Source organism: Gymnoscopelus microlampas (assembly GCF_963454915.1).
Source record: "Gymnoscopelus microlampas genome assembly, chromosome: 7".
Lineage (NCBI taxonomy): Eukaryota > Metazoa > Chordata > Actinopteri > Myctophiformes > Myctophidae > Gymnoscopelus > Gymnoscopelus microlampas.
The window spans coordinates 38,042,241-38,056,189 of NC_139944.1; the positions used below are offsets into that span (position 1 = coordinate 38,042,241).

The following is a 13,949-nucleotide window of genomic DNA, read 5'->3' on the forward strand; positions in this document are numbered from 1 at the left end:
AGTGACCGGTGCCACCCCACACGGATTGAGTTTTTACACTCGTCGTGTGATAACCCGCTGGGGCCCCGGCAATTCTTTTTTTTCAAAGCATATTCATTGCAACAAAATAACAAGCAAATGCCCTTACATACAAACTGTTAGAGGTGACACCATAACCACGTGGGCTAAGCAGATGCTGTAGCTCTGCTATGGCTTCCAGGGCCCCTGTGTGACCAACAGGGTTATTATAGTTAACAAAGACACAAACAAAACAAAATAACTGAAACTAGAATTGAAAAAAACACATTTTGGTCTACAGAAATGAAAATAAAATAGAGGCTTTCCAAAAACAAGAACTATCTGAAACTGTATTTTTCAGATAGTTTACAAAACTAACTAAAATCATAGATACATTTTTACTTAGCTTTAGTTCAAAAATAACCGATCATCGCAACGCATTGTGAGCTTGTAGATCTTCTATTTTTTTGATACCTCATATTACTTAAAGGATCTACACCATGAATTAAAAAATATATATATATATTTAATAACATATTGTTTATGTCCCTCAAACGTTGTTCAAAAGGTTTGAGCCTAAATCAAGCCTCAGATATACTCATTCCAACTAACTTCTCTCTGGCTTATAAAGCACTTTCACCTGCAATATCACATTGTCCTGTTTGGCACGCGGCGCTATTGAGCCAGTTTGTATGCATGTTATTCTCTGGTTCTGTGTGGAAAAAGTAAAATAAATAAATAAGGAAAAAAATAAAAAAATAAAAGAATAGGATTGTACCCTGACGTGACGTCACGTCAGGGTGAAAATCAGTTTGGCCTGTTTTGAGACCAATTTACAGAAAACCCCAGATTTGCTGTGAAAGCCTGAGTGTTCAAACTGGGGTATTTTTGGGGATAGAAGAGAGGTAGGGGAGCCCAAAAACACACAAAAAATAAGAAAAAGTTAAAATTCATGGTGTTTAACACAAAATAATACTAAACCTAAGCCTTTTCACAATATCAAAACTATACTAAACTAGCAAATCCAATTTTAAAATGAATGAAAACTAACTAAAATTTGAAAAAAAGTAAAACCAAAACTAAATAAAAATGAAAACCAAAAAAACCTTGTGTGACCAGAGAATGCACAGTATTTGTCAGACACCATAATCTCCTCCCAGCTTATACACGCGAGGCGTAGTGTGACGTCAAGAAGATTTGCGTTCATTTGACCAGCTGTAACGGTCGTGTGCGAACGCGATTGCAACAGCTAATCTCCAGTGTAATCAACATTCATAAGGTACATGCATAATGAAGAGCAATTAATCCGCTAATATGCCCCCACACTGTTGGAATAATGGGGGACATTAACAGGGCTCATCTGTTGTGACTGCTCCTCCCCTTGTTTGCTAGGGTGGCCCTGTTCACAGTGGGTGGCTGCGAATGCATTCTGACAGGTATTTTTCGGGACTCGTATCGCCCAAAGTCAATTTGAATAAGCTACTGTCATCTCCCATAAGGGCCGCTCCCACGACAGAAATGCTCCCAGTTAACCCGTTAAGACCTGGAACGCATCCGTGTGTCATTTTAAGATTTGTTTTGGCAATTCAAAAATAGCAGATCTACAAGCTCATAGCGCGGCACCGAGTGCCGCGCTATGAGCTTGTAGGTCTGCTATTTTTAGAAAAATCGTGAAAATATGTGCAAATCTTTTATATTCATTTTCAACTCAAATCTTTGCCTCTGGGGGTCCCTGGAACAAAATATGGGAGGGGATCCGGGGGGACAAATACATATTATTTTGGGGGAACTTGACATGAACAAAGTTCGTCGACTACCTTTTTTCACTGACGAAAACTAAATAAAAACTAAAGTAAAAAAAAACTTTAGGAAAAAAAATAGGATTTAGAAGACATTTGTAAAATCCCCAGAAGCAAAGATTTGAGTCAAAAACTTTCGCTTTAAAAAAGTATATATATATTCAAACTAAAGACTTGCACACATTTTCACGATTTTTCAAAAAAATAGCAGATCTACAAGCTCATAGCGCGGCACTCGGTGCCGTGCTATGAGCTTGTATATCTGCTATTTTTGAATAGCCAAAGAAATCTTAAAATGACACAGGTGCGTTCCAGGTCTTAAAGGGTTAAACAGGTCTCCCATCCTCAAATGAAACAGTGCATGTAAATTACCCCGTCCCATTTCCCCAACCATATTGATTGTGACAGAGAGAGGCACAGGATCATACACTGGAAACATTTGCGCGTCAGCTGGAGAGCGAACACCTTTCCCACGATGACGGAAAAGGGAAGTGAGAATTAGGCGAGTGTGTCAAATGAAGCTCATATTCCTTTTTTCACAAGAATAATAAGAGGATAACCACACTGCCTATTTATGCAGCCGAGACAGGCGCGCGAGTGTGTTACTTTGAGAGTTTGATTGGAAAATCACGTGTAGGCCGAACCCTCCAGTGACAGCGGCAGACCCCCACCCCCCCGCCCCCCCCCCCCCCCCACCCGGGTGGAGGTTCTGCACCATTATCATTTCACAGCGTGTGATGAATGGGTAAAAAGAGGCTGGCGTGGTGCGACAATATACAGTCCCTCTCATTATGCCTCCAAGCAGAGCCCCCGTGTTTGAGAATTTCACAGCAATTAGCAGCGCATGTACAAAAATATGAATACGTGTACGCTCACGCTGCCATACAGTGGTGGAAGAAGTACTCCAAGTGTTTTACTTAAAGGTCAACTTCAGCCATTTTCAACCTATCTTCATAAAATTGGTCATGATAATATGGTAGAAAAAAATGTTCTACTCAGAGGAGGGCTGTGGACAGTTCAGAAACCCGCCTACCAGTGGCATCATCGTTAGGCAGTTTTTTTTTCTTCAAACCAGTTTTATTTTATTTTGTATTAATGCCAGAACGATGGCTTCCATTATAGCAATCTAACTTTCCAGGAATAGAGAGCCTGCATTTTTAATATACCGTAGCTTGGATTCCCCCCATCGATGATGTCACTGGTAGGCGTGTTTCTGAACCGTCCACAGCCCTCCTCTGAGACACAGACGAGTAGACAAAAATGGCACCGTATTATCATGAGCATTAGTGAGGACCAGTTATATGAAGATAGGTTGAAAATGGGTGAAGTCGTCCTTTAAGTAAAAGTTACAATACCACAAAGTACTAGTACAAGTAAAAGTCCTTGAGTACATTTACTCAAGTACTTAAATTTTGTCCTTTATATTACTCTGTGTCACGGTGATTTGAACCGACGGCAGGCGTGTATAGTAGCCATAGAGCTTGGGAGGACGAGACCGCCCGTTCAGAGTATGGGAAAGTATCCCATTGGCTTAAAGGACAGCCAATGATTGAAAACATGTTGCAGATACGTTGCGAAAACGTCGAGGATGACTAGTAGGTCAGTCTCTTCTTAGACCAGCGTGCTTTGCAAGCAGCTGGTAAAAATGGAAATACTCAAGTAAAGTAAAGTAAAGTAAAGGTACCTTAAAATTGTACTTAAGCACAGTACTTGAGTAAATATAATTAGAATAGTTACTTTCCACCACTGACTCTGGCATTAACATCTTCACATTTCTCCGCCTGGGTTAGGGCAGAGGCAGAGAGGTAGTGAATGAATGGGAGACAGGACTGTGGCATCAGCATAAATCAACAGCAAGGTGCACTCTAAAGCTCCATCCTCCACCACAGCCTTGACTGCTGCTGAGCTTAAAGCATTTTTAAAATATGAAACCTGTCTCAGAAAGAAAAACACAACAAAACAAAATAAAAACAGCTAACATGGCTGGATGGTGATCTTCAAAATATAAATCTTGTGAGGTTATTAACCCATTAAGACCCGGGAAAGCATCCGTGTGTCATTTCTTGATTTCTTTGGCTATTAAAAAAACAGCAGATCTACAAGCTCATAGCGCGGCACCGAGTGCCGCGCTATGAGCTTGTAGATCTGCTGTTTTTGAAAAATCATGAAAAATCTTGCAAATCTTTGAATATATATATTTTTTAAAGCGAACATTTATAACTCAAATCTTTGCTTCTGTGGATTCTACAAATGTCTTCTAAATCCATATGTTGATATAATATCAGTGGTGCTCCAACCTTTTCATGTTAAGGACCCCCAAAATTATATGTATTTGGCCACGGACCCCCATCTAAAAAATATTTTGTTTCAGGGACCGCCAGAAGCAAAGATTTGAGTTAAAAATGTATATATTCAAAGATTTTCAAGATTTCTTTCCAAAAAATAGCAGATCTACAAGCTCATAGCGCGGCACTCGGTGCCGTGCTATGAGCTTGTAGATCTGCTATTTTTGAATAGCCCAAAGAAATCTTAAAATGACACACAGACGCACGCTTTCCCGGTCTTAAAGGGTTAAAGTAATGCCTTCACGACAGGCTTTCTTCCTGCGGGTGGGTGAAAAATAATCAATACAGATACGATGCGGGCATCGCTCTTGATCGCATATACATTAATAAAGACGGACATCAGACAATTATTTTTCAAAGGATTTTCATCAGTCACTTATCTGTGGTGGCCACAGAAGCCAATTAGACGGAGGTTTCTATGGCAACTACTACTAGTCAAAAGAGGGGAGGGAATATCCATGTAGTGTTCCAGCACGACACCGTTTTGTTGGCGCTGCATTTCAAAGATGTTTACAGACTGACCAACTTGTAGAAGTCGTGAAAATAACCAGACACTGTGTTACATGTTAGGAGTCTGGGGAAAACCACCATGCCACTGATAAAGCAATTTAAAAGAACTTGTCATTGTGACACTTAGACTTGGGTAAGGCTATCCTCTGATGACTTAGGAAAGGACTGCTCCACATCAGCATAATACAAATTATTAATGTGTACAGCGTTTGTGCACAAGGATTAGGTGGATGAATTGAATCTTTCACGACATCAACCGAGGATAGTGTATGATAGCTTGTGAAGGAAATTTGTCTTACATGCCCAACGGGGCTTGTGTCACACCGGTGCAGGAACATACACTTGCTGCTTGATTGTACTGGATTTAAACAAATGTGTAAAGGATTTCATCTAAAGGCTCTAATAATCAATCGCAATATGCATGTGAATTGATGTCAACCCCTTTGATATATGACATGAATGACCCCCCCCCCCCCCCCCACACACACACACACAAACACACACACACACACACACACACACACACACACACACACACTTCTCCCTGGAACCAATAACAGTCAAGATCAATAATTCCATAATAGCCAGCAAACAAAAGAAGGTCACAGTAGAACAAAAGGAAAAAAACAATAAATAAAAAAACATTTCACAAAACAACACAAATGAACCACGAGACCTTTGTGAAAAAGGGGGTCACCATAAGGGTATATAGTTCACTAAGCATGTCAGCAGAACCCCCCTCCAGGGGATATAGGAGGAAAGGTGAGCAGAGGTAATTCCCCTGAGGAAATAGGACAGGAAAAATGGCAACATGCACAGAACATATTCACCCCCGGTGCATAGCACCTTACACCCAGATCACATACATTTTTAATGAACTATAATAAGTCACGCCACCGGAGCAGAAATGCAATCCTCGGTCCCACTCCTCCAGATGCGCTAACCACCCTAGACGCTCTTCATATCTTTAACCTGATAAGACCTGGAACGCATCTGTGTCACTTCTTGATTTGAGCTAAAAAAAGCATTATTTTACACTTTGGCTATTCAAAAATAGCAGATATACAAGCTCGTAGCGCGGCACCGAGTGCCGCGCTACGAGCTTGTAAATCTGCTATTTTTGAAAAATCGTGAAAATGTGTGCAAATCTTTGAATATATATTTTTTAAGCGAACATTTGTAACTCAAATCTTTGCTTCTGGGGGTCCCTGGAGCAACATATTTTGAGATGGGGGTCGGCGGCCAAATACATATAATTTTGGGGGTCCTTGAGATGAAAAGGTTTGAGCACCACTGATATAGAAACATACGTTTTTCCGAATACTGTTTTAGAAGACATTTGTAGAATCGGCTTCAGGTCTCAATGGGTTAATACAGCATATCCTCTGACAGCGACTGTGGATAGTAAGGGTGGAGTCGAACTTTCTAAACACCTCTGTAAATAGACAGAGTGAAAGTTTCTCCAGTTAAGCAGTGAGAAAATCTGTGCTTTTCATGATTTATCGAAAAAAAAGGGGGGGGGGGAGAGAGAGAGAGAGAGAGAGAGAGAGAGAGAGAGAGAGAGAGAGGTACAGTGCAAAAAAAGTACCCATCCTTCGTCTCTGTGTTGTTCATTTGTTATTCATCACATCGAATACACAGAATTACTTTTCAAGGACGGAAATAAAAGTATGAAACAACTGAATCCTGTCAGAGTGTAGAGAGCAGGAGTCAGAGAAGGAATGCTCAGCTGGCAGTGAAACGTGCAAAGATCAAGAGAGGAGACATTGATTTAATACAAACAAAGAAGGGAAGAAATACCTTTAACTGTGACACTCCCAGAACTGCTCGCCACACCAAACTGGTTTCTTGCCACACAGGTGTAGAGGCCGGCGTCTGATTTGGTTGAGTTCCATATTCGCAGGTTACCATTGCCCAGCATGGAAACCCTGTGGTTATAAGAGAGCACACATGTTTTACAAACCATATGAACTACAGGAGCGGTCACATGTAGTCTACACCATTGGTTCTCAAAGTGGGGTCCGGGGACCCCCAGGGGTCCTTCAGGGAGTTTCAGGGGGTCCCCAGCTAAATGATGGATAGTTACAGTAGGAACCAAATGGACCCTTATGGGTCTGTAACTCTGAGAGTGTACAAATGGAACCAAATGGACCCTAACGGGTCCAGTTGGTTCCATTTGTACACTCTCAGAGTTAAATTAACATTGATTTTACAATTTAAATTGGGGTCCCAGATAGATATAAATGCCATTAAATGGGGGTCCGTGGCCTAATGCATGTCAAACTGGGGGGTCCTTGAAATTAAAATGGTTGAGAATCACTGCTAGAGCCGTAAACATTTTCTCTTGTGGAGGTCCCTGGCACATCTTTTCAAATGGGGGTTAACTACTTTTGCTGGGGACCCCCTGGAACCCCCCCCCCCCCCCCCCCCCCAAGGACCACTGGGGGTCCCCGGACCCCACTTTGAGAACCAATGGTCTTCTACACTGTATTATGCTCTTTGCTCTGTGAGTGTAAAAATGAACCTTCGCGTTCAGAGGTACATTCAACACATTTCTAACAATTTAAAAATTATGGAAGTCTCTTTGATGATGGAATGTACACTGTAAGGTTGGTATAAGTGAGGAATACAGAATATTTCTTGGTGTTTCATATATGGTCGTGCTTTTTACAGATGACAAAGATGAGACATGGTCTTTTTTTCAAGGGCTGATTAATTCTCTACCTTACTTTAAGATACATTGCACAAAAGTGCCACTGTGCCCTTTACACGTTGACCACCAGTGCTGCAAAAGGTCAAAAGTCCTTAAAAAAACGTGACCTTTTCAAAATAACAAGCAAAAATGTAAATTGAAAGCAAGGAACTGTGGGAAAATGAAAGGTGGGACCAACTCATCAAACCATGCTGCATTTTAATGATCTGAAAATGCCTTGCTGAATCTGCAAACTGTAAATATGAAAGGTTCTTTCTGACTGATTGGGCGGTATATTGCTCTTTCACCTATGAGCTGTAATATCAAAGCAAAGCAAACAGACTCATCCACTATACAGTGGTTTATGGCAGTGAGTGTTTTGCATTTGAGGCAGCAAGGCAGTTGTGGCAAAGGGGATAATTACTTATCCTTTGGTTCTGTGGGCATGCATGGGTAAAGCCCCAGAGCTTTCACATATCCTTGTGTTTTGTTTTTCATTATAGTCTATTGCTTTATATTATGTACTGCATATGTACTGTATTCTCATACAGTGCAGTGTAATTAAAGAAAAATGGAACATGATGCAACTCCCCACATAGGCCCCACCCATTTCCGCTAGACAAAATCATCCGCCATTTTGCGTTTTCTTCAAAACACACGTTTTTGCTACTAATACAGCGTAGCGATAGTTCATGTAGACACGGAAGGCAGGAGGTTTATGCTATGTTCACTCTCCCCGGAACCCCCCCCCCCCACCCCATTCATTCGTTAACAAGCTAATTCATACGTACTCCCACAATCAGTATGTTCAAACTCACATCATTCTCATTCGCTACAACCTAGCCTCAATCTCCAGGCTTTTATTGTTTAGTTTTGCTAAAAAATGCAGTGCAGTGGGCGTCGCTCGTAATGTTAGCGTTGACGGGGCGGGGGCTGACGGACAGATCGGTGAACCAATGGGATCACACGGATTCTCTCGTCGGAGATGTTAAACACGCCGCTTTAGGTCAGAAAACAGGAGTGCTGATGCAGCCTAGCTACAACCTAACTCACACACGCCCTCATACCCCATAGTGCATCTCTGGCGCTTTATTTAAGCTGGCTCTGTTCACTGTTCATTCTACGTGCTTTAGCTGTTTCAGCTGGTTGTACAGCTGTGGCTTTCAAATTCCCTCCACCTCCCTCGGCCTCTTCCCTGTGGCATTTAGTTCATATTGTTAATAGGTTGATTTGTGCATTGTACTGTGGTTCTATGGATTGCACCATGATTTCATGGATTGTACTATGATACGTGGCAATTTAATTATGCATTGAAGGTTCAACGTTATGTTTATGTAAAACAGTATTTTATGCTCTGCTCTGGGGGTTTGTGATTTCAGAATCTGTTGTCCTGCGTGCGCAGGTAATCTGTAATATCACATGAGCAGAGTCATACCGCCAAATCTGACTGTAATATCACTGCAGTAAATGGTTATTATTGCAGTAAATGGTTATATATGCAATATGGTAAATCGTTAATAAATGGTATTGGTTATTCCTGAGCTGAAGTGTCTAAATGAACTCCTACATATTGTATATTTGTATATACGTTTGTGTGAGAAATCAACTTTGCTAAGTTGAACCCTGTCTGTTTCTTTCATTATGGAGATGCAGGACCACAGGAGGAGGGTTAAGGCCTAACCCTGATCCCACTAAATGCATTATGATGATTATAGCACTGCGGGCGGCCTTTTGAAAGTCTTATCAATGTGAGTAAAGAATTGTTTTATAAATGTGAGAGAAGCTTTTAATTATCATCTTCTATCATTTTTGCTCAGATTTCTTAGCGGTGAGAAATACAGCACCCATCATTGCCTCCCGTACAATAAAGTTGGTCAGCCTTGCTTTGTGTTTAAGAGGGACAATGCAGCATTGTCCTATTCAAAGCCCTTTAGGCAATTGAGCAAGTTTACCTTATTTCACCTACAGCACAACACCCACTCCCAGGAATGGTTTGTTCTCCATAGTGCCTCGAGTTAGCTCAGATTTAGCTGCTTTTAAATGTAAAGCCCCTATAACGCGTGGAATAATCTTCACATATTATTATCACCCTTTCATTTGGTGTGAGATCCACAGTCTCAAAGTACTTTAGTTGACTCATTGCATTACAAAAGATGCGATTAAGACGGCGGCAAAGTCACTTCTCGGTCAGCGGTGGGGGTATAGGCTGAGAGAGAGAGCAATATGAGAGGCATGTGTGCTTGCGAGTGCACACATGGGTTTTGTTTTTTATCTTATACTGGGGCGGCAGCAGAGGCTCAGGAGGTATAGAGCGTCCGTCTTGGAATGGGAAGGTTCCCAGTTTGAACCCCATCAGCTCCTCCTGGCTGTGTCTCAAAGTGTCCTTGAGCAAAACACTGAACCCATTAAGACCTGGGACGCATCTGTGACATTTTTAGATTTGAGCAAAAAAAAAGCATTATTTTACACTTTAGCTATTCAAAAATAGCAGATATACAAGCTCATAGCGCGGCACCGAGTGCCGCGCTATGAGCTTGTAGATCTGCTATTTTAGAAAAATCGTGAAAATGTGTGCAAATCTTTGATATTCTTTTAAAGCATTAACTAAAATCTTTTCTTCTCGGGGTCATTGGAACAAAAATATTTTGAGATGGGGGTCCGTGGCCAAATTCATATCATTTTGGGGGTCCTTGACATGAAAAAGTTTGAAAACCACTGATATAGAAACATACGTTTTTCAGAAAACCGTTAGAAGACATTTGTAGAATCGCTTCTACATAGAACTGCTCCAGATGTGCAGATTGGTTTCCTCTACCATCGGAGAGAGAAAAAAAAATGCACATTGTAAAGCGCTGCAAAGAAAGGCGCTATACTGTATACTCTACAGTACATACACACACCATTTATCAAAGTCATAGTCTATTTTATATTATGTATGTATGCATGTTCTGCACACACAAACAGCATAATTGTATAATTTGTAAAATTCTGTGTGCGTGCGTGCGTGCGTGCGTGCGTGCGTGTGTGCATGTGTGTGCGTGTGTGTGTCTACTACCAACAGCCCACGCTACCTAACGGCCTGGTGGGACTTCCAGGCCCATGAGAACAAAACAGAGAGCGCTTTAACACCAAGCAGCAGTGCAAGACTAAGCAGTTTGTTTCCTCTGGTGATCCAGCCTAGGACATACCCACGGACTGACTGGTTGTTGGAGGGTTTCAAACAACTTGGGATGCCCAAAGACGAGGCAGAAAGGCTGGCACAAGTATTGCGCCGTCTCTGCTGCCATGTATGGCAGCGCCGCCGCCGCTACTTGTGCCCATGGAGTGCTGAGTTTCACACGTGTTGTATCATGAGGACACTCAGTGGTGGAAAAAGTACTCAAATTCTCTACTTAAATAAAAGTACCAACACTGCAATATAAAAATACTCTGTTACAAGTAAAAGTCCAGAATTCAAAATTTACTTAAAGAGTAAAAGTATAAAAGTATTGGCATCAAAATGTACTTAAAGTACCAAAAGTAAAAGTACTAAATATTTGAAAATAGCAGATCTACAAGCTCACAACGCGTCGCATCGCGACGCGTTGTGAGCTTGTAGATCGGCTATTTTCAAATAGCCTATGTATAAAATAGGGCTGACGTGGTTAATGTATGTTTAATAATATAATAATTTATATCTGAAAAGTAACTAGTAACTAAAGTTTTCAAATAATTCTAGTAGAGTAAAAGTACAATATTTGCCTCTGAAATGTAATGGAGTAGAAGTAAAAGTATTGGACATTGGAAATACTCAAGTAAAGTGCAAATATCTCAAAATTGTACTTAAGTACAGTACTTGAGTAAATGTACTTAGCTACTTTCCACCACTGAGGACATTATATCCATGAGTTTGTGAATGTAACCTCTAGCTGCACCTAAAATATTTGTGTCCCTGTATGCTTTCCCTGTGTGTGGACATAAATAAATTGTTAAACTGTGTGTGTGTGTGTGTGTGTGCACACGCGCGCGTATGTGTGCTAGAGTTCTTAAATGCAGTATGATGTTATGATTATGGAACTATGACGCCTTTTATTATCCGTACAAAGCCTTTCAGGCATTTCACCAGTTTAATGTACCTTAACACTACACCACTTGCTCACAGGAATGAATTGGTCTCCGCAGGTTCTTAGTTCTGAGTTAGCACACATTTAGAACGGCTTTTTAAATGTAATGCCCCTCACACGTGGAATAATTTCAACTAGTATGATTAAATATTGTACCCATTAACTGGGATGCCAGTTCTAAAACTGACCACCGTGTGATCAGTACTAAAATACTGGTCTGTGGATATTCCTAAACTTGTCTGAACACGCATTCAAAATTGGGTGACTAAGACATTACCTAAACTTAGACCATTTCTGCCCTCAGTGTTAGTGTTACCACATACGGTTAACCAGCAGCATTTTCTGCTACCACAGCTAGGAGCGAGAACAAATTGCCCAACACATTGTTTTAACTAGAACAAGCTCTGACCTAATTCAAGACAACCAGCACAAGGCAGACAGCGATACCTCAATATAACTAAATACCTGCATTTGTGCGGCGAGCTCTCTGTATAGTCACAATCCCCCTTATCCTCTGGGACAAAAGGCCTGCCATGTGACTTGTACACCCTGCATCTTCCTCTAACCCATTAAGACCTGAAGCCGATTCTACAAAATGTCTTCTAATTCCCAGCAGTATTCTGAAAAAAAAAAAACGTATGTTTCTACAGTATATCGTGGTGCTCAAACTTTTTCATGTCAAGGACCCCCAAAACATATGCATTTGGCCATATCCATCTCAAAATATGTTGTTCCAGGGACCCCCAAGAAGCAAATATTTGAGTTAAAAATGTTCGCTTTAAAAGAATATATATTATTCAAAGATTTGCACACATTTTCACGATTTTTCAAAAATAGCAGATCTACAAGCTCGTAGCGCGGCACTCGGTGCCGCGCTACGAGCTTGTATATCTGCTATTTTTTAATAGCCAAAGTGTAAAATAATGCTTTTTTAGCTCGAATCAAAAAGTGACACAGATGCGTTCCAGGTCTGAATGTGCTAAGGGAGCTCTATTGAGAGTGCTCAAATTGTGCAGTATTACATACACAATGGTTCCTGCACGGAGTTAAATCCTCTATAGGCCTCCTGGTTGCACCAGGGACATTTTGGTCACCCGCTGAATTCTCTACTTATTGGACTTTTAGATGAGGACACCTCTGGTATTTTTTTTCCCTCACTGACACCAAAGGAAAGGGAAGAGAGGGCAGACTGTCTATTGTGTACACAGTATTTGTCGTTTGTGTTTGGAAGTGATGGAAAAGCGGCCGAGGTGAGAAAGAAGACAAGAAATGTGTGGTGCAGCAGGGCTGTACTGTATACAGGAGCTCTCAATAAACATGATACATTTCGGCTGCCATCTTGCCTCTTCTGTGTCATAGCCCAGACAACATGTCTGTGCGATCTGCCCATTATCACTTCCCACCTCTATTCCTCTGAGAAGAAGAGCAGGAGTAGATATCAATAATTCACAGGTGAGATGAGCCCAAGTGCATCTCTTTTCATCTCAGCGTGCCTCACATATAGGTTCAACGGAAAGGGGAAAAAAAAGAAAAAGGTGATTATTTTGAGTGGGCAGGGGGCAGTGTTGCCAGGTCTGCTTATTATAATTTCCCCCCCAAGATTTTATTTGAAAATAGCATATCTACAAGCTCACAACGCGTCGCATCGCGACGCGTTGTGAGCTTGTAGATCGGCTATTTTCAAAATAGCTGATGTATATGTTTAAAGTGCTCATGTGGCCCATAGTCGCTTCTTTTGGGCTTGTTTTCCTAGACCTGGTTGCTTGTTTCTCTCACAGAATCTGGCAACACTGGCAGGGGGTGCCTGGCGCACTTGTGTAATCCTAAAAACACAGTTGTATTTTTGGGTGAGTTCAAGCCACCAAGGGGCTGAATGGTGTTGATCTTCCATGTTCTGTGACAAGATGAAAGACTCAAATCACATCAGTCACTGAGCAGCTATCAACCGGCACTGTGAAATGGAAATTGCAGGAAATAACGTCCAAAAGCCTGTTATTGTTATTTCCTTGTATTCTCTTTGAGACACCGTTAACAGGCGTATATATATATTTTTACTGTTAGATCCCTCACAATCAAAAGACACTTGAACTTGAACTTGATTCATTTTGATCTTTGATTCAGACGTATGCTGACTTTGATCTGTTGATGAATTCTGTATTTGTGAGGGAACAATGTCACAGTTCCAATAATGAGCAGTCAAACAAAGGAAAGGGATTGCGTGTTACAGTGCTCTTGAGCTGTGGCTTTGAACTAATATGCCGGTCTGAGCTCGTAACACACATTGGACGCTCAAAATACTGAAAGTTAGGTCACATTCAAGATTCAAGATTCTACACAAACAAAGGCCAAAAATAAGAAAATACTCATAAAAACTCATTATGCAGCCAACGGTATGCATGAGGGCTGATCAAGCCGTGATTTGAGCACTCCATTAGTAAACATAACCAATTCACGAGTACAGTACCCACCGTGCTTGCTAAGCCTATTTGGTGGTGTGACAGCA

At 41.2% G+C, this 13,949-nt stretch overlaps 1 protein-coding gene across 1 annotated transcript in view; it reads right to left on the reverse strand.

Annotated features, from left to right (window-relative positions):
- Positions 1-13,949, reverse strand: part of cntn4 (contactin 4) — a 181,709-nt gene that overhangs the window by 19,710 nt on the left and 148,050 nt on the right. Inside the window, exon 11 of the mRNA XM_084061172.1 lies at positions 6,452-6,579. Coding sequence (XP_083917298.1) covers positions 6,452-6,579 — 128 coding nt within the window. The remainder of the gene's footprint in view (positions 1-6,451; positions 6,580-13,949) is intronic.